Genomic DNA, 26,048 nt, shown 5'->3' on the forward strand with positions numbered 1-26,048 from the left:
AGAAGAAAAATGCCGACGCTTGCCGAGAAAGTGTGCAAATTAACGCGAGATCGGCACTTTTTGCTGGAAAATCTAGTAAGATTTCAGTAGTAATTCAGTAAGCGGCGCGTACAATACGTATTTTTTAGAAAACGGATTGTGGATTTATTCTAAAAATTTAAATACACATTTTTTCAGTTTCTAATTTAATTTTTTTTAAGAATATTCCAAAAAAAATTTTACAAAAAAAAATATTTTCTTTATAAAAAAAATGTCTGAGTATATAAAACTGGAAGTGAAAAATGAGAAAAATAACTTTTATTCCGCAAAACCACAAAATAATACTGCAAAACACGATATACTTTTGGAAAAACGTGACAATTTCAAAAATGAACATGTGCGTTTTAAGAATAACATACACACAGTTATAGTGCCAACACATCACTCGCATAGCAGAACTCTACCCAAAACTCTGCCGAAAAATGGTGTCAAACATTACAATGAAAATATCGCCAAAAGTGATTCCAAACATATTTCAAAAATCCTAACCGTAAACGACACAAATAATGATTTCATCATACAAATTAAAAACGACACAAAACCAAGAAGAAAATCAGATACAAAACCGACAGCACACACACATTCAACGCTTTCGAAGGCCGAATCCAAGACCTCACTGCGAAGCGATCATCGTGTTTTAATTAAAACCGATTCGAAATCGACGTTACGCAGCGGTGAATCCAAAAATGATTTGAAATCACTTTCGGGCACTTTGCCACGCCACGCATCGAACGGTACACTAAAAAGTAACAGCTTGGGTAAACCGCTGCATAAGTCAGACTCCAAGGCGACACTGAAGAGTGAAGCGATCTCAGTCACAGATGTTTCAAGCAGCAGCAGCACGCATGCAAAGAAAAGTCTGGAATCGATGACCGATGAGGAGATCATCGAAGAGAATTTGAAGGAGTTACTCGAAAACAAAAATCGAGTAAGTTTCTTAATAAATTTTAATTAAATACTATTTCAAAGTGTTATTACGAAGAGCACTCAATATATGTATTTGAGAGGTAATTCCTACTTTGTCGAAGAAAGGTGAAGTCTAAACTCCCTTTAACGTTTATTTCATTGATTGTCTATTTAAGAGACTTATATATTGATTGAAAGCTTAGAGACGGAATTCTGGGTATTGAGGAATTATGGATGATTAATAAAAACAGTTGACTCTACAGTCACAAACTTTAATGCTTATATAAAAAGGGATTACCTGATACAACAGAGGGTTGCAAACAAAGTCTGGAACTTTGCATGAAACATTTATAAAGGAATTTATTCTGATCGTCAGATCTCAATGTAAACTTCAGTATTAATGAAAGTGGGATTGATATAAAGCTGGTAACAAGCTGAGCTAATAATCGCATCGTAGTAAGATCATGGAATACGCAAAATTACTGATGGCCTCGAAGACGTGCCATTTTGTCGAGAGAGATTAACAAACATTGTCATATATACTTATAATTTTAAAGTATGCCTCAAGAATTATAGATATAGAGTTTACGCCAACGTCGTTTTTTTTTATTAAGTTAAGGTTTTAATTAAAGTTAGGTTAGTTTGGTGGGCCACTAAGCGAGGCAAAGACCAGTTTTGGTCTTTAGCGATTTCATTAGGAGTATCATGTCGTAGTTCATCAAAAGTATTCGTACTTCAGAATGACAGCGCTTAATGGAAATTTCAATAAGCGGCCTCACTAGTGACATCTCTTACAAAGTTTCATATTTACTCTTGTCATTTTCTGTCAATCCGTTTCTGCCCAATGAATCCTAAATATTCCAACCATGTATTTCTTTTCTATCGCTTTGCAAATGACTTTTATGTATAGTTTTTAATCTAAGCGAATAATTTCATTGGGGTTTTTCTCTTCTTGTCATACTGCTGCTCAGATCGTCGTAATGACAATGTACAGATTTGCCAATGTCGGTCACGTTTTCGCATGATACCGAACACCACACTTGTCAGTCTCTTCCACTATCGCTACATAATTGTCATCGACGCCTTTGTGACCTGGCACCCAGTTTATGTGAAATCCTAATGGTACCGTGCACTGCTGCCTGCTTTCCAAGACACTTCTGGCCAATAAGCGAAACAAAGTTATTGCCTTGAAGCCTGGGCTATCTACATATATGTATGTAGATGTTAGCTTTAGAGTTGTCTGCTGATTGATTAGAGGTTAGCAATTCTAGTAAAAATGTTTGCTTCAAATCTCCTGGGACATCAGCTAACTTAATTGAGACTAACCACCGGAGATTCACTTTATGGAAAGATGTATAAATTTATGCCTTCAGACAAACCATTATTTGCAAACTTTTTTATAAAACTTCTAACCAACCGTGCCAAGTCCATATCGAGACTGTTCCTTACACACAGTAGACCCAACTGCTCAGGAAACAGTATAGCGTTTATGTAACCCATCGTCCCATCCTTTTTTGAGGCACATTTCTCTGCTTGAACCAAGGAATCTAACCTGAAATTGCATAGAGGTAGAGAAGACTAACATGGTAAACAAATTTATCAGCGGTGGAAGCAGAATGTTGATCTGACCGACAGCAGAAGGATTTGGCAGAGGCAAGGTAATCTCTTCCCAGCATTTGAAGGACCTAAATGGCGAAATACCACTGGCTCTTCTGCCAAGGGATAGAATTTCCAAAAGTGCAAACTTCACTAGGAAGTTCAAGGTTATCCTCAGCAATAAGGCTGAGTTACTGCTCAGGTATGGTACAATCAAGTGGTGCAACGAGTACTCAAAAAGATGGTTTGAATTGGCGCAGGGGTCGCAGGACCACGCACCAAACTCGCCATACTTATGGGTAGTTTTCTGAGCATATTCCAAGCAGAGGTATTTGCTATAAGTCGGTTCGTAAAGATAAACGTACCACGTACATAACTATCGCAATGAAAATGTAGTTATACCAAGCTATAGTCAAGCGGCACTCAAAGCGATATCGGCGTACGAGATCAAAGCGATAGTGTAAATAACGACTAAACATTCTATCAGATATTAACCTTATTTGGGTACCAGGTCACAAAGGTATAACCAGGAATACCCGATCCGAGGCATTCACCAATATAGTAGGACCGAAACCTTTCATTGTGGTTGATCCCCATACCATAAAGAAGCTGCTCTGCAACGATGAAGCAGTGAGAAAGTGGGGGAGAGGTATTGACGACAACTCGTAGGCAGACGCCAAGTCAAGTTACTAATGGATGGTTATAACTTTAAAAGGTTTAAATATATCATCAATCTCCCAATGGAAAAACTCAGATTACTTGTCGCCTTCTACACTGGCCATTTTAAGTCCAAGAAGCACCTATAAAACATGAGCCTAGCATCTTCTGCGAATGGCTAATTCTGCGACTTGGAGTCTGAAACTCCGAAACACCTGCTAATTGACTGCACAGTAGTCTGTAGGCACAGGATAAAGGCCCTTGGATCCATGTTTTCAAATAGGAATCACATCGCCTCAATAGCACCTAGCAGTATATTGGAATTTATCAGTTCGGTTGTGACTTAGAAGAGTGCACCATAAAACTTAGGTCGCGGTGCAATCATCATTTGTTTATCTAATCTTAGCTTACGTATAGCTTGTTTCTTAAAAGAAGCAAAAGGATGTAGACGTCTACCACCATATTGCGCTTAAGAGTGTCACTCAGCTATTTTTCAATGTTTTTTTTATTTATTATATGTACTGAACACTCACTGCAGAAACGCTATAACTACGATTAATATAATATATGTACATAGCTATTTTCGATAGCAGCCACGCAGATTCCACAATTTATAGATTAAAGGTGCTAATTATGAAAATCAGCGCTCATCCGGTATAAAAATGTGCGGATGCACGAGTATAAATGTGATACAAATGTATATACATATATTTGGGTAAACACATATAATTCAAAATGTTGTGTATTAAAACACTGCGCTAAAATTAATATGCCAAGCACTACCTCAGCTCGTCCGGTACATGAAGTACTAGATATACCAAATACTATATGCAAATGTATGAAAACAATTAAATATTATACCCAATACCTACTCATATGTATATTATATTAGATATGTACGGAGGTGCATAGTAAAGGGTGATCCATTTCCAGCTTCACAACTTTTTAAAGAAAAAACACAGAAACTTCAAATGTTTACTATGCTTCGAAAGAACATTCTGAAGATTATCTCTTTCAAATGTTGGACACGGCTAAATCTCAGATGGTCCATCCGTTGAGTTCAATTTTCGTTGATTCGATCGAGCATTTCGACCGGCAAGTGGCGTGCTATTTTGCTCCAAGGCCACGATAGATGCGGATTTGGCCGCATAGACATTAGATTACATATGCCCACAGGAAAAAGTCTAACGGTGTGATATAACACGATTTTCATGGCTAATCGACAGGGCCAAAATGTGAAATTTCTGCTCATCCAAGTGTTCTCTCAATAAATCCATTAATTGATGCCATGTGTGGGAAGTGATTCCTTGTTGCTGAAACCAAATGTCGCCGAGATCACGAGCTTTAATTTCATGCTTCAAATAGTCAGTTATAGTGGCGCGATAACGGTTGCCATTGACGGTTACCTGAAATAAGCCTTAACGCTAAACAAAATTTGGCTCGAAAACATCGGATCTTCTTGGAACTTTTCAAGAGCTAATAGAGTGTGGGAAGTTTGAGCGGCTTCAGTTCTCTCACAAGCAGTATTTTCCACATTTTCAAATTAAGATCTCGATGTAAAATGCGCCAAGTCGTTCCATACGTCAGTCGAAGTGTCTGCGAACGGCGCCGAATCGACTCTCCACGGTTATCGTGTACACTCTCAGCTACGGCTGCTATATTTTTTCCGCTGCTGCTGGACGAATATTATTCAATGCGAATATTACGCTCAGTATGTGTATTATATTGACCATAAGTTGAGGCTATTGAAAAAGTTACCCCTACTTGGATCACCCGTTACATACCTATGCCAGCTACACTTTGCTCACATACTGTATCAATCATTTCATACAGTAAATAAATAGCACTCACATGTCTGGAGGATTTCAAAATGATGGGCCAGTCAAAATTGCCGAGATTGAGTTATGCAAGCAGTCAGATATTCGAAACACAATTGATTTGCTTGCGGTGATGTTTTCTCCTACAATAACAGGCACACACATCTGTTGTCGGTAGTTGGACTATGCGAATAAAATTTTGTTTTCTTAAGACATAAATCTCGAATGAGCGCATCAACAATGGTATATTATTAGGAATTCGATTTAACGAATAAATCATTGTTTTATGATAATGAAAGCGTAGCGGTGAACCAAGAAAGCCGACAGACGTACATCTTTATATATGTACCCTTATTGCATTGAAGCGAAACAGCTTTCGAGGCTTTCAGCATTTCACCGTTCTATAGAATGTACTTTGCCCCGTATGCAGATAATTAAATTAGTGCGATTTCTAAAATTCTGCGTAAAAACGGCACGGAAAGATTTAAGTATCATTTCGTATATGAGTGATACAGACATATATACATAATATGCATACTCGTATGTAGATACCTACAATTTGTGTATTTTCATATTTACATTTCAATATAAATGCAATTTTGTTGATGTGTTTTTGACATTGTTGCTGGAGACGATTTAAATGTGACCTTCTTCATCAATCAAAAAAGTGCTCGATATTATTTACGTTTCCTCGCAGTTTTCATGAGTAAATCGACTTTTAATTACTTTTTGTCTACATATGCATATATATGTACATGAACATGCATATAGTATATGATATATGCTTCGCGATTCCTTGAACTATCACATTGAATAATTTGTTGGGAAAATTTCGCAATAAAATACAAAATTCGCACACGCCGCCCGAAAATTCGATGGAAATTTTCATATTGACTTTAATATATGGCGAGACTGATTATACTCGTGGCATTAAATTCATACTACCTATTCAATTTAATAACACTACTTAACAAATTTAAAGAAAAAATTTGCAACGGAGGTTTGTAGGGCATTTGAGGTGTCTGACTACGAATTGTAGCTAAAAAATTTTTCATCACACACGGCTATTTTTGAAATTTTAGTAAATACTTGCAGTAGTTATTTGACCTCTACATCCCTTGACTACAAGACAAATCATCCGAAGTGTTAGGAGATGTTTACTACCCAACCTTAGCAACAAAAAAAACAAAAAAAAAAAAAAAAAAAAAAAAAAAAAAAAAAAAAAAAAAAAAAAAAAAAAAAAAAAAAAAAAAAAAAAAAAGAGTCTCCAACATCACAGTCGCAAAATGTCTGTAAACTAGTGTAAATATTTTCCACAAACTATATTATCTCCAAAAATTAGAAACTTGTAAAAATTACACTAGTCCAAAGCGGTTTTGTTGACATAGATATAAAACCAATTTGGGATATAAAGGGTAATCCAATCAGATGTACTTTTGTCAATATTCTTTTTTTGAGGCATCACGCGTGAGTTGTGTCAAACTCTCAGGTTATTTTTGTTTAGTATTCTTTGAAATTTCATCATGTAAAGACTTACGCGTGAACAACGTTTACAAATCGTTCAACTTTTGGTCAACATAGTCGGCTTACTGAGGATACTATTCGCACCACCATCACCCATCTTGGGACCCAACATTCATTATTGGAATATACTTGTATTTGCCCAAATAGACCACGTTCAGCACGTAGTAAAGAAAATATAATAGCCGTAGCTGAGTGTGTACAGGACTGCCGTATGGAACGACTTGGCGCATTTTACGTCGATATCTTAAATTGAAAGCGTACATACAAATATAGCTTGTGCAAGAACTGAAAATGCTTGATTTTCACAAGTGACATCGCTTCGCTCTAAGGGCTCTTAAAACGTTCCAAGAAGATGCGACGTTTTCGAGCTAAATTTTGTGCAGCGTTGAGCCTCATTTCTGGCTCAATGGGTATGTGAATAAGCCAAACTGACGCATTTGAGACGAAGAGCAACCGGAGAAGATTCAAGAGCTGCCATTTCATTCAGAAAAAGAACGGTTTGGTTTGGTTTGTAGGCCTATTTAATCATCGGTTCATATTTACTCAAAAATGATGCCGGGAACAACGAACCCTCAATGGCGACCGTTGTCGCGTCATGATAACCAACTATTTGATGACTGAAATTGCAGCTTGTGATTTGGGTGACATTTGGTTTTAACAAGACATCGCCACTTAACACACAGCGCATCAATTAATGGACTTATTGAGAGAAAACTTCGGTGAGCAAATAATTTCACGTTTTGGGCCGGTCGATTGGCCACCAAGATAGTATGATATCACAACGTTGCACTTTTTCCTGTGGGCATATGTAAAGTGCAAAGTCTATGCAGACAACCCCGCTTCGATTTATGTCTTGAAGCTTTAAAACGTTTGGAGTATTTTTCACATACCTTAAATAACTACATATACAAATCTGCATATAGTATAAGTATGCATAATCTACAACTGTGTTGCCATACAAGCTTCACGAGACCATCTATTAATTTCCTAGTCATCAGGCCTAAGTAATTGCTGAAAGTGTTTATAAATTTTAATATTTTTATTTATCCATTAAAAGAAAAACAAAGCTTGTTGGAAATGCATCGCTCTAACAACTACGATGTTTTTGTCGCAAGGATGTTAAGAGCATGGTCGGAAATTGTTTTTTTTTTTTGGTTTTTTTTGTTTTTTGGATTTTGCCAAAATGTTACAACTAAGCGAAAAAACATCAAGATAAGGAAAAATACGAACGCCAAACATTTTGAGGGTTTTACTATACTGACCTAGTAGCATCGCCCTGACTTGGAATTTCTCACCCTGCAGACAATAATCCCAAAAATATTCCAGAGTTTTATTGCATGGAATTTGAAAATGCTTGAAGCCGCGAATATATGAACCATTCTTTGTACACGCAAGCCACGCGCATTAGTAAGAAGAACATTTTCAAACTTTAAATAAACTAAATAATTTTTGTATCATGCCGTGATCTTGTAAAAATGTTGTACTCCTACTCGTTCCACTCGTTGAGATACGTGTGCAATTGGTGTGGGTGGTTAGTCACCTTTTTGTCGGTTTTCGCCGATTTTAAAATTATACTTTATATTTGTTTATGCACATACAGCAACGAAAAAATCAATGACCACCTGTGGCCATGGCAACAACTAAAATTAATTGCAATTTAATGGGTTTTCATTTCGCCTATGGTTTCTTTAACTTCCTGGTCTCAAATTCAGTGTATATTAACTGAAGAATGTAATTAACTATATAATGTATGTAAGGGATATGTATAATGGACTTATCTGAAAGAATTAAGTAATGAAGTGTGTCGAATCGAACAGACAACTGGTATAAATTAAATAGACTGCTATAGACAAAAGTACAGATAGAATAGGAAGCGGTTATACCACTTTGACGAGGTATATATATTATATTGAATTAAATTCAGCTGGATGCCTTTGCTGTTTTTTTTTTACACTAGTATTGTGACAATCCAGTAGAGATCAAATTTAATGAGTAGAGAGACGGCAAATCGAAACCAAACAAACAAAAGAGTTCGACCAAACTGTTATCAAAAATAGCAACTCCTATAAGAGCAAAGCTGGTTCGGCGCTTGCCGTCGATATCTTCACATATCGCTTCTTGAAACCAACAAAATTACTTTAAGTCAGTCAGAAAGTTATGTAATGGTTGTCCAAAAAGTCTTGCGGTATTTTTTTTCTTTCTATTTTTCTATGTTTTTTTTTTGTTTTGCGATTTTATCGCAGCTTTCGACGACAGGCCTTCGGAGCGTGAAACCATCGTTGTGCGGTGGAAGTGAAAACTGTATCGTGTCCATAAACTGGAGCCTTATTCTGTATCTCGATTCGTAAATGTATTCTATTCGAAATTCGGATCTACTTTATAATTATGCGAAAGTTGTACCACCCTGTGCCGGAATAAATATGTACAATTTTCGTTTTTGCTTTCTACAACTCAAAACCTAAGGAACATTTTATTCGAAAATTGGCTTGAAAATCCGAAAATCGAGTTACAGAATAGAAAAATCCGAATTAGAGTAAATTTTTTTCGATTCGAGTTACAGAATAGGCCCCCTGCACAAATTTTATTGCCGGCTTGAGGTGCATTTTTGCCTTTATCGTAGTAGTACTGTAAAATATTCCATATTTTCTCTTTATTTTGCTCCATGTTTGCGACGCTATAAATCACGAACGACTTAAACGAAACGACAATCAATCAAACGCGTGTTAGCGCGTGAAATGAGCTTTCCAAAAAGGTATAGCATGACCCGATGCGACGCATAAACTAGAACTACGCGCTCTCAGCGCCAACTAGCGAAAATACCGCAAGACTTTTTTGACAACCTAATATTTCTTATACTTTCATCTTAAAAATATTTAAATTTCAGTAATGAAAACTAAGCAACTTTTTAAAACATTAAAAAAGTTTAAGACAAATTCAATAATCTTTCGTATTAATTTCAGGAAGAGCGAAAAGCAAATGGACGTCTCATAGCTGCCATTGTAGCATTTCTGGTTATATTTGTGGGACTCTATAATATGTGGCTAAAGAAAGCCAATGGCCTAGCGGGCATTCTGGTGCCGGTGATAATTATGGTGTCCTATGGCGGTTGGGTGGTATTGCTGGCGAAACGCGATAAGCAGCGTCAAGTATTGTATGTAAGTAAGTACTAATATAATTTTATTGAGTAAGGAAAATAAATATAAGGATATAAGTTCAGGTGGTTGTCTCTAGTTCTGTCGTTATTGTAAGGCTCCTCGAAAAAACTATAAATTTTTTTAATTTCATGTTCAAAAGAATTGAAAAAGGGCTAGAGATTTAGCAAAAATTTTGTGAAAATCAATTAATTTTTTTTATTAAATTATGTCTTGGATGTGTTTATAACGAATGTAATATGAAATATAAAACAAAAAAATCACAGCTATACTAGGATTGATAATTTTGGAAAGAAAATAAAATCAGAGCGGGATGGAACCCAATGGAAACGGAAGTTAAAAAAGCAAAAACGAAATGAAAAGTAGGTTTAGAGACAGGATCAATCTCCCCCAATACAAATTCTGTCTCCTCGACCTATACTGGACAAGAAACACTTGTCCAACAACGGCATAGTTTTGTCACATGGAACAGGAAACTGCAGAACACCTGATTCTAGATTGCCCAGCAATTCGTGGAAGCAGGCTCAAAACCTTAGGATTCATCTACGTAGACAGGGATCACGTCACTTCCATCGCGCCCAGCCAGCTCCTGAAACTACATATTCAGAGTGCTGAACCTTTGTGAATACACAATTGTGATATATAGTAGGAGAGGACACAATAGACCACAGGTCGCTGTGCAAAAACTCAATTATTTTCTAACTATCTTCTATCTAAGGAAAAATAGTTTAAGGGTGAGAAGAGGAAGGTGTAAAAAGGATGTAGATTTTCAGTAAAATTAGGAGTCCTATGAAAAAAATTTTAATAGCAAAGTTGTAGATAATTAAAAGATCTGTATGTACACCTTTTTCACATAGCCTCAAAATTTAGGTAAAAATTCAGAAAACCCAGTTTTCGGGTTCTTATTTTTATCTCCTTGCAAAAAAATGTTTCTTTCACGAAACTTGGGGTAAACTAAACTTTTGTTTGTATTCAAAACATCTCTGATGGCGAGTGCAAAATTCCAGATCAATATTCAAAAACGGACAGAAGGACGGTTATGGCAAAATCGACTTAGGCGTCACGCTAATCTCTTAAATTATGATGTTTATGAGGTCTCCAACGTTTCTTTCTAGAAAGTATAAACTTGACAAATTTGAAATACTGTTTGAGCTACAATAACTCTATATACGTATGTATATATGCTTATGGATATTAAATTTTTATTCCTCCCAATTTGATTTAAAAATCAATGACTTTCAAATTTATTTTTAAATTATCTTAATTAAATAAAATTCTAAAATATGAAGGAAAATCAGCAAATTTCTGAGCGAGGAAATGCTTTTGCTTTGTTTACTGAAAGATCCATCTCACCCTCTTTTCAACGAAAATTAATGAAATTTCATTGAAACCCATAAAGTCGGCGCCAATATTTTTATAGAGTAGCAACGAAGTAATTTAAATATTATAAACAATTTATAATAATATATATMATAATTTTTAATATTTATTTTAATGAAAAAATAATAATATTTATATCTCATCTGATTTTAGGACAAGCACGTGGAAGAAGTGATGGAACGCAACAAAATCGAATTGGCCGAAAAGGCGAGATTGCTGCGCAAGAAAAAGGCGGAGGAGGCAAAACGTAAGGAAAAAGAGAAAGCTGCCAAACTAAATCGTTTGGGTCATCGTCCCAGTTTCCGCGAGAAACTATTCGGTACACGTACGCCGGCGTTGCAGCCCTCGGCCAATCTGCTGACAATCGCCGTCACTGCAGCGGCGCCATCACAAATCGTGGTAGAGTCGCCGAAGAAGAAGCGGCTGGAGCGTATGGATGCATTGGTGTTGCCGCACCCGCCGATGCGCACGGGTTCAGCGCCGTAGTGAACAACGCTGAAAATATAACGGCACTAAAGCACGCAAAGGCACGCAAATGCGAACACATACACACATCACAACACGACACGTTTGTACATCGAAAAGAAGAAAGAAACTTTACACAAACAGGAAACGTGCGAAACGTTTGTACGACCGGAAATGAGGGTATTTAAAGCATTTTCGGTATGTTTCCGAAATAGTGTGGTGTGTTTACGTTTCGTTGTGCCGTCATAGTGTAGTATATATGTATCCTCTTCATAAATTACTTCATAATTATCGCTTTTTATTTTGATAAACACAAGAACTTTGTATAAATAAATAAGAACTAAAAACAATTAAACATATAAACATAAAAATCACTAAACATGCAGAGCGTGCTCTCTTCTGCGTAGACAGCTCAACTACTTTGAACTTTATCGTAATCCGTCCTTTTTATGACTCTTCTCATGGCTGTCTTTCGCTTACAACTACACACACACATATGTGTATTTTCTAGTCACTACATTTTTATGCTACTTTTCTACGCACGCATGTAGTTTATAAGAAACATTTCATTTTTATTTTAGTTGTAATGATAATTTAGTAATTCTATTTAAGACTTTAATGTTTACATACTTTATATTAAACAAAATGAAATCTTTAAATAAAATTACGATTTTTTACACAAAATGTGTTTTTTAATTTTTTTTAGTTTTTTTTTGTAATTTTTCCAAAGATGAGTGTTTAAGAACATTAACAGGAATAACAGCAAGACGAAAAGATCAGGAGATCATCTGCTAATCATGATACGAAACTCCCTAGAGAACCTGGTTTCGATACCGAATCCGAGAAATACCAAAAATCCTTAATTTCTCGCTGCAATCAAGCCAAATACATACATATATGAGAAAACAGCTGAAAAAGGCGACGTTTTTAATTTTTTAAATAGCTGTAATTGAACAAGACATAATCTTTTGTTCAAGACCTTTAAAATTAACGGGGTTTTCAATAAGAGCGAGATTTTATTTTGGCGTATTAATAAAGTTCTGTTTTCCTGTGAAAGCAGATTCGATGCCATTATGTATGGAACTCGAAGTCCAGACGCTGAACCCAATTTTCGACGGTTTTCAAGCATAAATCGGCCAATACTGCTGCAATTTCACGTTCGATATTTGTACGAAGTTTATAAAACGTGGCTGGCTTGTTGGCATAGACCATATACTTGACGTAGCCCCACAGGAAATAGGCTGATGGTGACAAAATCGCACGACCGAGGCGACCAATTGACTAAGCCATTTCGTGACGTAACACGTTCACCATAACAATCGCTGTGTGGCTTGTGGTGAACCACATATTGGGCTGAAAATATTCGGTTATCATTGAGCGGTAGCGATTCCCAATCGCAGTAACGTGCCGGTGTTAATCACCATGAAAGAAGTATGGCCCAATGACGCCGCCGGCCCATAAACCCCAAACTGTAATTTTTTCGGGATGCAATGGTGACTCATGGAGTACGTGTGGATTGTTGCCTGACCAATATGTCATATTTAGCTTATTGACGAAGTCATTCAGACAGAAAGGAGCCTCATCGTTCGATGAAAATCGGGATTATTAGCAATTTGTTGCTCAGCCCAATTCACGAACATATGACGATTCTGGTGGTCTAGCGGCTTTAGTTCTTGCGTCAATATGATTTTGTAAAGATGTAGGTCAAGATCTATTCGGAAACCTCGCCACAACGACATGACAGCGATGCCCAACGTTTAAGAACGACGTGTAAGAGATTGATTTGGGTCTTTCTCAATTGATGCGCTAGCGGTAGCAATATTCTAGACACTGCGAGTACTTCTTTATTCACTGGCACTGCAACATTTTATACTGTGAATGTGGATTCGAATTTTTCCACTAGACGCTCACTTTTTGACCAGACAGGACGATTATGATGACCATAAATTGGACGTAGCGCTCTTAAAGTTTAGGCCACCGACTCCGAATTTCGGTAATCAATTTTAATAATTTTGACTCGTTGTTAGATCGTATATCATTCTATGATCAAATGGCAAATATTACTGAAGAGAAATGTCAAAAGAGCCGGAAAAATATGACGACGTTTTTCGCTTGTATCGATCTACTTTTGTAGCATCCCTATTGAAAATACCGTAATATCTCGAAGACCTGTGTAAGTTTTCTTTAGGATCGGTTGAGTAGTTCGAGAGAAATATTAACAAGCGGTTTTGAAAATACAGAGAAAAACGTGTTTAAAGATTTAAGTGAATATGTATATGTACTCGTATCTGACCTCTAGTGCCCTACTTTTTAAGGTTGTATGTTCAAAACTATTCTCGGATGAACTTGAGAATTCAGAACAATATTCTAGAGATGTTATAGAATTAATTAATATAATGTATAAAAATATATTTTTGAAATCCGTACAACTCCTTAATGAAGAACTAGTGTCATATTCGAGATCGTACCTCGTTCAGGTCTATGTTATCCAAATGGCACTGAATTTTTATTCAGGCAATCATTATCGAGTCAAAATTATTCTGCAAAATTATTTTTGGAAAAATGTCTGCCGCTACAACAATAACAATATAATTATAGTTAAAAACATTTGACAACAATTTTATAATACTACATCACAAAAGATATCGTATAAAAAGCTGATAATATGATGTTTCTCTGAATTTTAACATTTCTGAAATGAAATTGTTGAAAAATAAATATATTGTTACCTAACTCTATCACAGGGTAATCATTTTTTCGAGTAAGAGGGATCTCTGATCTGATCTGATCAAATTTGACCCGGATTRTTCCATTGATACATACTTTTTTTCTATATTGTCATTGTTAAACTCTGAAACTTTTGCAAAATATTATGTCGAGTAGAGGTCATAGCAGAGGCGATTGTTAACTTAGGGTAAAAATTTGTTTTAAAATACGTGAAAAGCTAAGTTTTTTGTCAGTCCGGGTCAAAATTGATCAAATGGAATTTTTAGTAAAAAAATTTATTTGAAGATTCACAAAGTTTTATTTTTTATTTTTGTTAAATCAAAGCGCTTTTTTGCAGCAAGTGCGCATATACTTTGCAAAAAATACAACAAATCAATTTTAGATTTACTTACTCTCATTTATAAATATATATATATATCTATGTATCTATATATGTATGCACCTTATACATATGTATTATGAATGTGCATGCCTCCTCTGAATAAAGATTTATATTTTAGGATTCTATTTGCGCCAGCAAATCTAAAAAATGGAGCTACAATTAAACGGTACCGTTTCTCTGCTTAAAACAATATACAATTTAAATTATTTATACATATGTGTATGTATATGTATATGTATATATATTCAGATATGTAAATATTTTTCATGCAAGTCACGCAGATTTTTCTTTCAACATTGTAGGCACTAAGTTTTCCGCGCCTTATAAAAATACTTTAATACAACAAGAAAAAATAACAACAACAATGTGAATATAAACATGAAAGCAAACCATAAAAGTGCAGATATAAACAACGCTATATGGCTAGAGGGTTGAAAGTAGTGATATTTGCAATATAAAATTTTTTTATTGTTTCTCAATGCTTTAAATAATGTAATATAAATAAATATTTTTTTTTGGTCTAATATTTCGCCAATGAAAAATTGCGAGCAAATTATTTACTTTAACGCCAGTGGAGTACTTTTAAGGCCTGACGGACTAACACACTGGCCTACGACATACTATGTGTTTTGATAAAAATTTTATTTTTGTATTTAACGATATTCATATTGATTCTACTAAGGATCCCGAAATTTTCCGGGATCCCGAAATTTTCAAATTGCGAAATCTTAATATTTTTCCATTTTAATAATGTTTAAAAGAATTTAAGTTGATTTTATTAACGAACCCAAATTTTTCGGGATCCCGTTTTCAAATACCGAAATCTACAATTTTTGGTATTTTACTACGATTTTTTTTTATATTTTCATACCATTTAATAGCACTGATTTTCATTTTACTATCATTTTCGAAATTATTCGGGATCCCGTGTTTAAATCCCGAAATCTTGAAATTCGAAAAAATCGCAGTTTTGTATACCTTGTATGCACACTGCATTAAAATTACTAAAGATTCCTAAATTCTCCGGGATCTCGTTTTCAAATACTGAATTTTTTTTGTATTTTAATGCTATTCCATAGTATTGATATTGATGGTTTTAACAATTCTTTTCGTAATTTCATTTTACTATCATTTTCCGAAAATTTTCGGGATCCCGTGTTCAAATTCCGAAATCTTAAAATTCGAAAAAATCGCAGTTTTGTATACCTTTTAGTCACACTGCATTATATGTAATTACTAAAGATTTCTAAATTTGTTGGGATTCCGCTTTCTAACATTGAAGTCTCATAAGTTGAAAATCAGCACAGTTTTAATTAATTAATATGCACACTGCATGATTTTTATTTTAGTTTGCAATTATAAACATTGATTTTACTAACATCCCGAAAAATTTCGGGATCCCGTATTGAAATCCCGAAATATCAAAGTTCGAAAAATATCACAGTAAATATCTTTTATTTTAGTTACCAATATCGCACAATTATTTTTAAACATATGTACATACATACGTATTTATATATGTATGTATGAGTTTGTAGTATATGTAATGTATTTGGCAATATGATATTATCATAACTAAAATTGGCGAACGCTCTTATAGACATAATAAACAGTATAATGAATTTTAATATTTTCATAGAAATTTCGTTCATTCATTACATCATATCGCAACGTAGCAATTAGCATAATTCATTCACATTTAAATAGATATGTATGTACATACATACGTATGTATGTGTCCGTGTAAATAAAATGTATCAGAGGTCAGTTCGCTGTAAAAATAGGCTTTTATTCATGAAATAAATATGCAGACATAAATATGAAAACAATGTTACTCATACGCCCCGCTGGCTGTTTAATATCCAAGTCATGGGGTTTCCATAACAAAACAATATTAAACATCAAATATATGAAGGGAGTTTGTCGGAGATTTTCCAAAAATAAAAGGTTTCCATATACCAAAAAGAAAAGTGAAGTAGTCAATAAAAAATTCTAGAAAAAATAAAATAAATTGTTTTAAAAAATTACATCTTTTTTATTATAATGTAAAAAATAGAAAAAATTATTAAATAGTAATAATATTCGAAGAATATGGCCGGATAATAGGACATTATTAAAAAATTGTAATATTCGCGCAAAAGCCTAATCACTCATAAAAGCTCGGAAAGATTTTATAAATACTGAAAGAATTTGAGACAATTTGCCATGCTTATTCTTCTTCTTTTTAAAATGGAAATTTTTTCAGGACACTCAAGGTCGCACTTAATCGTTTTTCGTTTGAGAGTATCGCTCTGCCTTCCACATTTTATATCTACTTTGCACTAAGCTTAAGCATACCCAGCCCAATAAATCCAATTTTAGGGTCTTCCAAAATCTTTTATATATTTTTAAATTTTTTTACCCTGAGCAGACTATATTAAGTTTTCTCCAAAATTTCTGAGTGATCATAATGACGATCTAAATCGATTTAGACCGACGTATGTATTATATGTATATGTATGTACGTCTGTCTGTTTAAATACGCATTAGTCCTTCAGTTTATGTGATATCGATCTGAAATTTTTTCACACAAGCTTTCCTTAAGAACAATCTATTCAATTATCAGAACCGTCGGTAACGAACCGATTTAGGCCGTTCCCATGACAGCCGGGCCTTCGTTACCGGAACGAACCCGGATTTTCATTCGGCCAAGGACTGTGAACACGTCAAATTTTGCCGCTATAACAACAACAACCGATTTAGGGTGTAGCTGCCATACAAACTGATCAATCGAACTCTGTACCGACCTCCCCTTTAGTGAAAATTATGCACGTGTTGTTTGAAGGTTATGTCTTACAACAAGAAATAACGCTTCAATTCTATTAGCGCCTTGTTATAAATAAAGCGAGTTAACATTTGCCTAGACAAAATCACATAAACAAATATACATATTTGCACACATATTGTAATATATTGTTTATTTTTTAATTTTTTGCTGGAAAAGTGTAAATCCGAAATAGATAAACTAGATCAAGTGCACATTGCCAAAACACATATCCGACATACTTTTGTACATATATTGCACCTATGTTTTTTTGTCTGTATGTATTGCACATATGACGCCTTTAAACATCTGAGATTTTACACCTCCACTTACGAAGAATCGTGGGAAATGTTATTATTTCAAATTGCATGGAATGCATTAGTGTAGACATCATTATTAATGAGTAAAATGGAGGTCTGGTTTTTATTGTTGTTTACTGAAATAATGTTGCTAAGACTTACTAAGTATTTTATCGAAATTTAACAGTTCATTGAAGCCCAATTGAGAGTAACTTCAGACGTTGAAGTAGTGAGAGTGGGAAAACGATAAGAAATGGTGTTGGGTCACTCTACTCAAAAACAGCTGATCTTGTCAAATTATTAGTTCATATTTCTCTCTAAGTTTTCAATACTCATGTTTGGCTCTTTAAGTAGATTGCGCTTCTGAATATAGTTTGATATCTGTGATCAATTAAAACCTGAGCCCAACATCAAACTAAGTCAATATATATTATTATTTAGTAACTCAAATCTCTTATTATTACATTTAGCAAATTTCATCGACGGATACAAACCCTTTATTTATTATTTGTAAGTATACAATTACTTGGAATTGCAAAATATTTTACTTTCCACTTATTTATTTATTGCATTTTTACTCAGCATTTTCTTTTTAATTCAGTACTAAATACTAACTTTTTGTGACAAGCACAATTGAGGTCTATACGCACCCTAAACGTACTAAGTATCGATATTTATCGAAATATTTGAAACAAATCGAGTTATGAGCGGCATAACTAGCCTGCGCTATTGCATCTTCAGATGCTGTGCAATATTTCCTTTCTTCGTGTTTTTGTTAACGGTATTGGCAGAATTAGTTTCTAGAACCAAGTTCAGTGCTTTAGTTTGTTAAAAATCATTGTTTTCTGATAAAGTTTATAAAATCATAGAGCACTTCGTGTAGCAAATAATACGAGATGACTACGGAAAAGGATAAACATGTCTCTGTGACGCACTTCATTAATCCGCAACTATTTTGGTTTCACGAAATTTGTGTGCCAAATCCGGCTTATCACGAAATTAAAGAACTGGAAGAGCAGCTTGAACAATATTATAAAACACATCAACCATGGACGCAAGCTATACGTAAGCCGACAGTTGATATGCTGGTGGCTGTAAAATTCCTATCCTGGCACAAAATGATAAGAGCACGTGTTGAACATATTGCAAATTTCAGTAAAAATACGCAAGGTGGTGAATATATTATGTGGGCCATTGATTATGGTTTTCCATTTCAAACAAAATCGGAACAAATATTTCGTTTGCCTGATAAGTTATCACGTCCAGTGGCGCATATACAACGTGGTGGTTTGGCATACTTAACACCAGCCGAAACGGACTTTGATTTTCGTATGAGTTGCGCTGTGACAAATGCCAAAGAGAATTGGAGTCAACGTGCATGTGAATTGATGGACAAATTATTGAATGAATCGGAATCGGTTGTATTCGTTGAGAAATTTCAGCACGACGCACATTTTTGGGGCGATCTAATAGTGACCACGCATTTGGGCTATAAATGTAATGTGCGTGATTATTTAATTGGCATAAGTGTGGCTTTAGATGCCGGTCCGAGTTTTCGTGAAGCATGTACAAATTTGAAAGCCACGAAAATTTTGCCATGGATGACAAATAGTGGTAACAGTAAATTTAGTGCAAATAAAGGATTTTTGTGCGAAGGTATCGGACGCGATGATAAAAAGCTGCAACAAACAGTTAACAGCGAATTGGATGATTATGCAAAGAAAAAAGTAGAAGATTGGTGTGCAAGAAATGAGATAGCTAATCTTCAAGAAGCCGCAGATTTCGAAGAGGACACATTGCTCGACAGCGTCAAATTCGACGATTCAGTGTCGAACAAAGATTTTGAAGTAGGCACGCTAAACAGTGTTGACACTGTGGAAATCACTAAAGAAAACAAAAACGCTGGTGAATGCGAAAAACTACTGAGTGACGACGATTCCGGCAATTCTATACAAAATTGTGAAATAACTGAACAGAAACTCGGCATGGCTGGTACATTGACAAAATCTCTAGAGCTGAAGTATAGTAAACAGCAATTGCCGCCAGAACCAAAAATTATTGATTTTGATGTGTCCCTTGATTCCGAAAAGGAATCATTGAAAGAAAATGTGCCGCTTGGCAAGGAAAAGCTGCTTAGTGGTGTGGAATCGTTAGCATCCACGAGAAACGGAGTTTCGAGAAAACAAAAATTGCTGGAAAAACGCAAACAGGTAAATAAGTTTAGTTTTAAAAAGTTTGTTGTTAAATACAAAATAATTTGTATACAGATAAGCAACAAACACACTGATGAATCTATTATAACCGACAAGCTGCAAGAGTTATCACTAAAATCTGAAATTAACGAGAAGAATAATAACCTTATAGAGTTAACATCCAACGCAAGCACTACGATGGAGTCTGATATTGGAAAATCTATGGTATGTGAAAAATAAATTAATTAGCAGCTTTGTAAACAATTGAATTGAACATTATTTATTTTTGTAAATTTATTATAATATTATTTTGTAAACCTAAATGCAGAATTTTCAAACCAAAAGTTTTGATCAAAAATATTCCCATACTTGATTCTTATGAGAATATTAATAAATACGTTTGTAAAATTCTTGTTTAATATTATTATATTTTACTTTATTTTTAAGCGCAAAACTATTACTGAGAGTAGCGAAACCAGCGTGGTTTCAACAAATGTAACCAGTACTCGCGCAAAACGCCATCTCCTCAATCGCCAGCGGGCATGGATTAAGCAGGAAGAAACCACCACTGACAGCACATCTACCAATGAACTTACACCACAAGCAACCACTGTCTCCTCCAAACGTATGGAGTATTTACGAAAGGTATTTCAATGAACTCTTTAGCAAAGTAATGCAGTAATGCTATAAAAAAATATAAATTTTTCGCAGCAACGTTTAGAGAAGCTTAAAACGGAAAAGCATGAAGAACCCAAACAAGAGGGTGCTGCAGAAGAACCCATTGGCAAAACTCAAGACCAAGCACCATCGAATGAAGTGGTTGAAAAGAGCACAGCGCCGATTGCTCCCGCTAAGTCCAGCGCGCATTTAGGTCGCTTGTTAAACTTGCGCAAAAAGGTAATGCTCGAAAGTATTCAACAGTCGGGCTAATTTGTATGACTTAAAAAATAACCTTAAAACTAGTATATATGTAAAAATAATGCATTTTGTGCAGCATAGCGAGCCACAGCAATCCAAACAAGTTATTACACGCGCATTTTTACCCAGTAAAAAGGTAAATGAAAAGCGTTTGATAATAGTAAATATTAATAAAAAAAAAAGCACACTTTTTGTGAATCGCACCAACATACACATAGTATAAATTATCCTTAAACTCTTTTTTTTATACATACTCCTAGCTGTTAGCAAAACAATATTAGAAATGCATTATATATTATCTTTTTTTAAACAACACGCATGTAATACATAAATTTATATGAATTAATTAAAAATAAACATACATACAAATATCTATGTATATGGTTATGTATTTATTAATATTAAATATCGGCTGTAACTGATTTTATACTGGAGTAGCCAATAACTTAACGAAATACTAGGGTAAAAGAAATGAAACGATCTATTTCAGGTTAAGGATGTTAAACCAGACTCATATTTCGAATTAACGCAGCCACGTTTGCGTCCGGCTGCAGAGGTGCGTATACAATTTCTGGAAAATATATTGCGGTGTTGCTTAAATTTTATTTTATTTTTCTATGCACATTCTAAAGACCTTAAAAGAAAGCACCACCTTCCATGGTTTACGCATGATACCAGCCGGTTTTGATATAACCAATTTAAATCATTATAAAGACGAGAAAAATCATTGGCATCGCAAGGCAACTACGCGCTTTGATCATGTGCCGCACGACCTAGATGTGGTAGCAATGGAAAAGAAGGAGACGCAACAACACAAGAATGCTGATAGTGCTGGGCCCAAAGCAATGGAAACTTCAGCAAGCACAGCAAAGCATGCAAATATATTAGATACCACAGTGCCAGAGTTAAGCGAAGACCCCATAGATTTTAGCATAATTTCGGAGGCCAAAAGCAAGGGATCTACTACGCCAGAGGAGCTGTCACCCTACAGCAGTAGCAAGTAAGTGGTAATGGTAAAGGAAAACTTAATTTCTATATTTTTATACCCCAAAGAGGTTGTAACATACAGAAGGTATAACAGAAGGCTGTATAACAGAAGGAAGTATATAAATAAATGCTGAACTCGACGAGCTATGTCCTTATGACCATGTTTGTCTGTATAGACGCGAGCTAGTCCCCCAGTTTATCAGTTATCGCTCTGAAATTTTGCTCACGTTGCTTTCTCTCAATGTTGCAGCTCATTTGTCGGTATGGCCGATATCAGACCACTATAGCGTATAGGTACCAAACAAACTGAACGCTCAGAATCAAGTTCTTGTATGGAAAACATTTTTATTTGATGAGATATCTTCAAGAAATTTAGTATATATTATTATCTGTGGTAACGGCACAATCTTCGAAGAAATTATTGATATCGGAATATTATAGCATATAGTTGCCATACAAACTGACCGATCAAAATCAAATACTTGTATGGAAAACATTTTTATTTCTTAAGCTATCTTTCTGCAATTTGGCATAGATTGTTATCTAAGGTAACGGCACAATTTCCGAACAAATTATTCAGATCGTACGACTATAGTATGTAGCTGCCATATAAACCAACCTATGAAAATCACGTTTTTCTATGGAAACTTCTTTATTTGCCGAAATATCTTTACAAAATTCGACATGGATTATTAACCAGGGTATCGCCAAGCAAATTGTACAGATGGGACTACTGTAGAAACTAACTGTCATACAAATTGAACGATCTCAATCAAGTTCTTGCATATAAACATTTGTATTTATGAAGAGTGCTAGTGAAGTTACTGTTTTTTCTTGTTTGTTTTTCACAAATCACTTTTATTTCAAGCTCACCTGCGCCAAAAAAATATGGACGCTATCGCTCGTTGAAATCGCCCGCTACGCAAATGAATAAAATCGATGAAATACTACGTTCCGCTTATAATGAAAAAGCCGGCGGCAATAGTGACATACTAGACCTAGACAATCTAAATTCTAGCGTCTGCAAGGATGATTCGGACAACACGGATCTATATTCGGCCGATGATGGTACAAACGGCACCACTACAACCGACAACGAAGATATTGAATTGGTACATAATTCTACTTCCAATAAACGTTCACTTATCAGAAATCGCCTGCTGAATAAATTAGCAGCACAACAGGAGCATTTGAAAAAGATCGAAGACAAATTAACCAACGAATTGAATACACCAAAACCCGAAACATTTCGTATACACTTGCCAGAAGTGAAGGAGCTGCGCGTTGTAGAGGGTGAACACAAGTTGAAAACCAAATTTATTGATCACTTGGTGCTGGCGCATTCGAATGTACCGCTAACGGCGCTCACCAGCATAACGGAGGCATTCTTTTTGAAGGAAATACACGACGAAATGGAAAATATGCGCGTGACAAAGCTATATCGCATACAAGCTTACGCCTGGCCACACCTGTTGCGTGGTAATTCAATGTTCGTCGTAAATCCACATAAAACGGGCAAAACATGGAGTTATTTGCCGGCCATTTGTAGTCTCGTTGCTTATCGCATACAAAGTAGTCGCATTGCCGAGACATTTGGACCGGTCGCCATCATACTGCTACCGACCTCCGCACACGTCGAAGTTGTGCATAATTTTTGCAAGCGTTTACTGTTAGGCGTGCGCCCAGCAGTGACCACGGTAGCTTCGTATGGTGTGCGGAATGCGAATGATGCTAAAATACAATTGCTCAATAGTTGTGGCATACTGGTGGCAACGCCGGCCAGTTTGCTGCGTTTGTTGCGTGATAATGAGAAGGAGCCGCTGCTTGATATGGAGCGGTTGAAACATTTGGTTGTCGATGATTTAGATTTAATGCTCTCGCGTTCGCAGAACGATATCGAATTGGTATTGAAGACCTTATTTAAACTATCCAAACGCAGTAAGGACGCTGCATTGCCTTGGCAATTGGTGGTTACCTCACGCGATTGGGATTCCCTGCTTGTGGCGCTTATGCGTAAGTCAAATCAACCACTACTTTTGATTGGTGATTTTCTCGAAGCCGCCGTTTATGGCAGAGTCATGATATCCATCAAGCTCTGCCCGAGCGAGCGCAAGATAACCACAATTCTGGAATTCATCGAGCAGCATTCGCTCGAAAACGAACGCATACTGGTGCTGTGCAACAGCGATGACGATGTCTATGAGGTCGTGGACGGTCTAACCACTTCGGCGCATGTTTGCATTGCCTACGACAATCACGCGTCAGCCGATGTGCGCACAATTATCGAGGAGTGGCGCAAGAATAAGGTATTAAATGCAATTTCAAAATTTGGAAAAAAAAAATGTTTAACACAATCAATTATACTTTTTAATTTCAATTTTAGGTTATGTCATCACGCATACTAGTGTGCGCCGATTCCTCGTTTCCGGAGTTGCAAATACAGAATGTCTCACATGTCATACACTATTCAATGCCCACATCTTGGACTAAATTCACAGCGCGCTTTTCCGCTTTAGCTCAGACCTATGACAACTATGTGAGCACGAATTTCGAAATTCCCACTGGCTTGGACCGCCTCACAGCGCGCTCACTAATACTGCTTGATGAGGAGAATAGCATGCAATTACCGCGTTTAATGGATTTTATGAAGAAGCACGATCAATTGAAATTTATACACGCCGACATTTTAGCTGTATCCAAGCGCGTTTTGGTAGAACGCGAGGAGGCGCGCATATTGCATGGCGCACGCATGTGTCCTTTTGTCTTGGAGTTCGGGGAATGTGATGAACCGCGTTGTGAATTTCGACATAACCTCACACGTTTCGATGCGGTTGCCAAAAAGGATAATATACCGACCAACGGCGATATGCGCATACTCATACTGAAGGTATATCTCGTAGTGCAGCACTTGAGATGCGTTAAAATTACAATAAAAAAATATTATTTCTGATTTTTGCAGGTATTTTCACCCACCCACTACGCTGCACGTCTACTACAACAACGTACAGCCAACTCTAATAAATGGCAGGATATCCGACGCTCGCCGGAAGTCTGCAATTTCAGCATGCAATTGAATTTGCATTATATGAAGCAGGAAAATTGGAATCTGCTATGGCCGCTACACATCGGTGATTTGTGCATCTACAAATACGCCGATACATATCAACGCGCGCGTATACTTGAGTTGCCTGATGTATCAAACACTGCTATTGTTAAGGTGATAAAGCTTACGCTCAAGTTGATCGATGAGGGCAGCATTATATCGAGCGTTAAATCGGATGAACTCTATGTGTGTGCTGATAAATTCAAAGACTTTCCCGCACAAGCCATAAATATACGCCTAACGGGAGTAGTGCCATTCGATAACGAACGCACTTGGGACAGTAAGGCCACTAAAACGGTGCAGAAATGGATTATGACCGATATAAAGCAGAATGAATGTGTGCATGTGAGCATTAACTTCACGCTAATCGATACCATTTGGGTGAACAATGTAATTGTGATGGAGCAACTCAAACAAGTGGACCAATATGTGTACCGTGTGAACTTGAAACGCTCATTGATGGAGAAAAATATAGCCGATGTGGGTGACAGTAAGAAACAGGGTATACGCGAAATAGCTGAGGAGTTGGGATTGCTTGCGCATGGCGATGAATCGGACATTCTCAGTGACTCTGAGGGTGAATTCAAAAGTTTCAGTGAGAACGACACAAGTAATCTTATGAAATTTTCCTCGAACGATAACACCGCCGAAAGTGAGAAGCTACAGCAGGAGGAGAGGCATGCAATAGAAACGCAAGAAGTGGCGGAATCAAATTCGCTAATAAAAATCGATGACGACAATGATAATGTGGAAGATTGGGATGCGCAGCTGAATGATAATGCTAATAACGCTAAAGAGGTTAGTGTGCAACCATTGACATTTAGCAAACGTGTGCTGCGGCTTCGGCAACGTAGGAGTTTACTCAATCACATGTGATGCACTTACATTTTATTTGCTAAGAACAATACAAAACAATAAAAAAGTGACACAGTCGAAATAACGGGTAGGCATTATTACACAAATTAATACATATATACATGCGTATGTAGTATACAGAGTTGCAAAAATGCATTTGAAGTAATATTCCGATTTTTTTTCCTTTTAAGAAATATAAAACAAAATATAAAATTTTTTTCCCAAAATCGCATTAATATTTTAATT

At 35.9% G+C, this 26,048-nt stretch overlaps 3 protein-coding genes across 10 annotated transcripts in view; 2 read left to right on the forward strand and 1 right to left on the reverse strand.

Moving 5' to 3' along the window:
- LOC108977262 (homeotic protein ocelliless) overlaps nucleotides 1-26,048 on the reverse strand; it is a 166,930-nt gene that overhangs the window by 137,235 nt on the left and 3,647 nt on the right. The gene's annotated exons all lie outside the window — the stretch shown is intronic.
- LOC108977263 lies at nucleotides 251-12,093 on the forward strand. The gene is made up of 3 exons (XM_018946877.1): nucleotides 251-967; nucleotides 9,500-9,694; nucleotides 11,225-12,093. The coding sequence occupies exons 1-3, from the start codon at nucleotides 251-253 to the stop codon at nucleotides 11,555-11,557; spliced, it is 1,245 nt and encodes a 414-aa protein (XP_018802422.1). The 3' UTR covers nucleotides 11,558-12,093.
- LOC108977261 overlaps nucleotides 18,479-26,048 on the forward strand; it is a 9,886-nt gene continuing 2,316 nt past the window's right edge. Inside the window, exons 1-10 of one of the 2 annotated variants that reach the window (XM_018946867.1) lie at nucleotides 18,479-19,957; nucleotides 20,015-20,164; nucleotides 20,387-20,584; nucleotides 20,651-20,836; nucleotides 20,934-20,993; nucleotides 21,348-21,413; nucleotides 21,490-21,857; nucleotides 22,713-24,150; nucleotides 24,228-24,731; nucleotides 24,804-25,745. In XM_018946867.1, coding sequence (XP_018802412.1) covers nucleotides 18,644-19,957; nucleotides 20,015-20,164; nucleotides 20,387-20,584; nucleotides 20,651-20,836; nucleotides 20,934-20,993; nucleotides 21,348-21,413; nucleotides 21,490-21,857; nucleotides 22,713-24,150; nucleotides 24,228-24,731; nucleotides 24,804-25,745 — 5,226 coding nt within the window. In that variant the 5' untranslated portion in view covers nucleotides 18,479-18,643. The remainder of the gene's footprint in view (nucleotides 19,958-20,014; nucleotides 20,165-20,386; nucleotides 20,585-20,650; nucleotides 20,837-20,933; nucleotides 20,994-21,347; nucleotides 21,414-21,489; nucleotides 21,858-22,712; nucleotides 24,151-24,227; nucleotides 24,732-24,803; nucleotides 25,746-26,048) is intronic. The other variant, XM_018946869.1, reaches the window with a different exon arrangement.

Source organism: Bactrocera latifrons, unplaced genomic scaffold, assembly GCF_001853355.1.
Source record: "Bactrocera latifrons isolate USDA-ARS-PBARC rearing strain unplaced genomic scaffold, ASM185335v1 scaffold_86, whole genome shotgun sequence".
NCBI lineage: Eukaryota > Metazoa > Arthropoda > Insecta > Diptera > Tephritidae > Bactrocera > Bactrocera latifrons.

Excerpts from the sequence above, each read along its gene's own strand:
- LOC108977263 (XM_018946877.1), top strand. The coding sequence starts at position 251 with ATGTCTGAGTATATAAAACTGGAAGTGAAAAATGAGAAAAATAACTTT. Across the intron at positions 968-9,499 it reads TACTCGAAAACAAAAATCGA|GAAGAGCGAAAAGCAAATGG; the intron begins GTAAGTTTCTTA and ends TATTAATTTCAG. Across the intron at positions 9,695-11,224 it reads AGCAGCGTCAAGTATTGTAT|GACAAGCACGTGGAAGAAGT; the intron begins GTAAGTAAGTAC and ends ATCTGATTTTAG.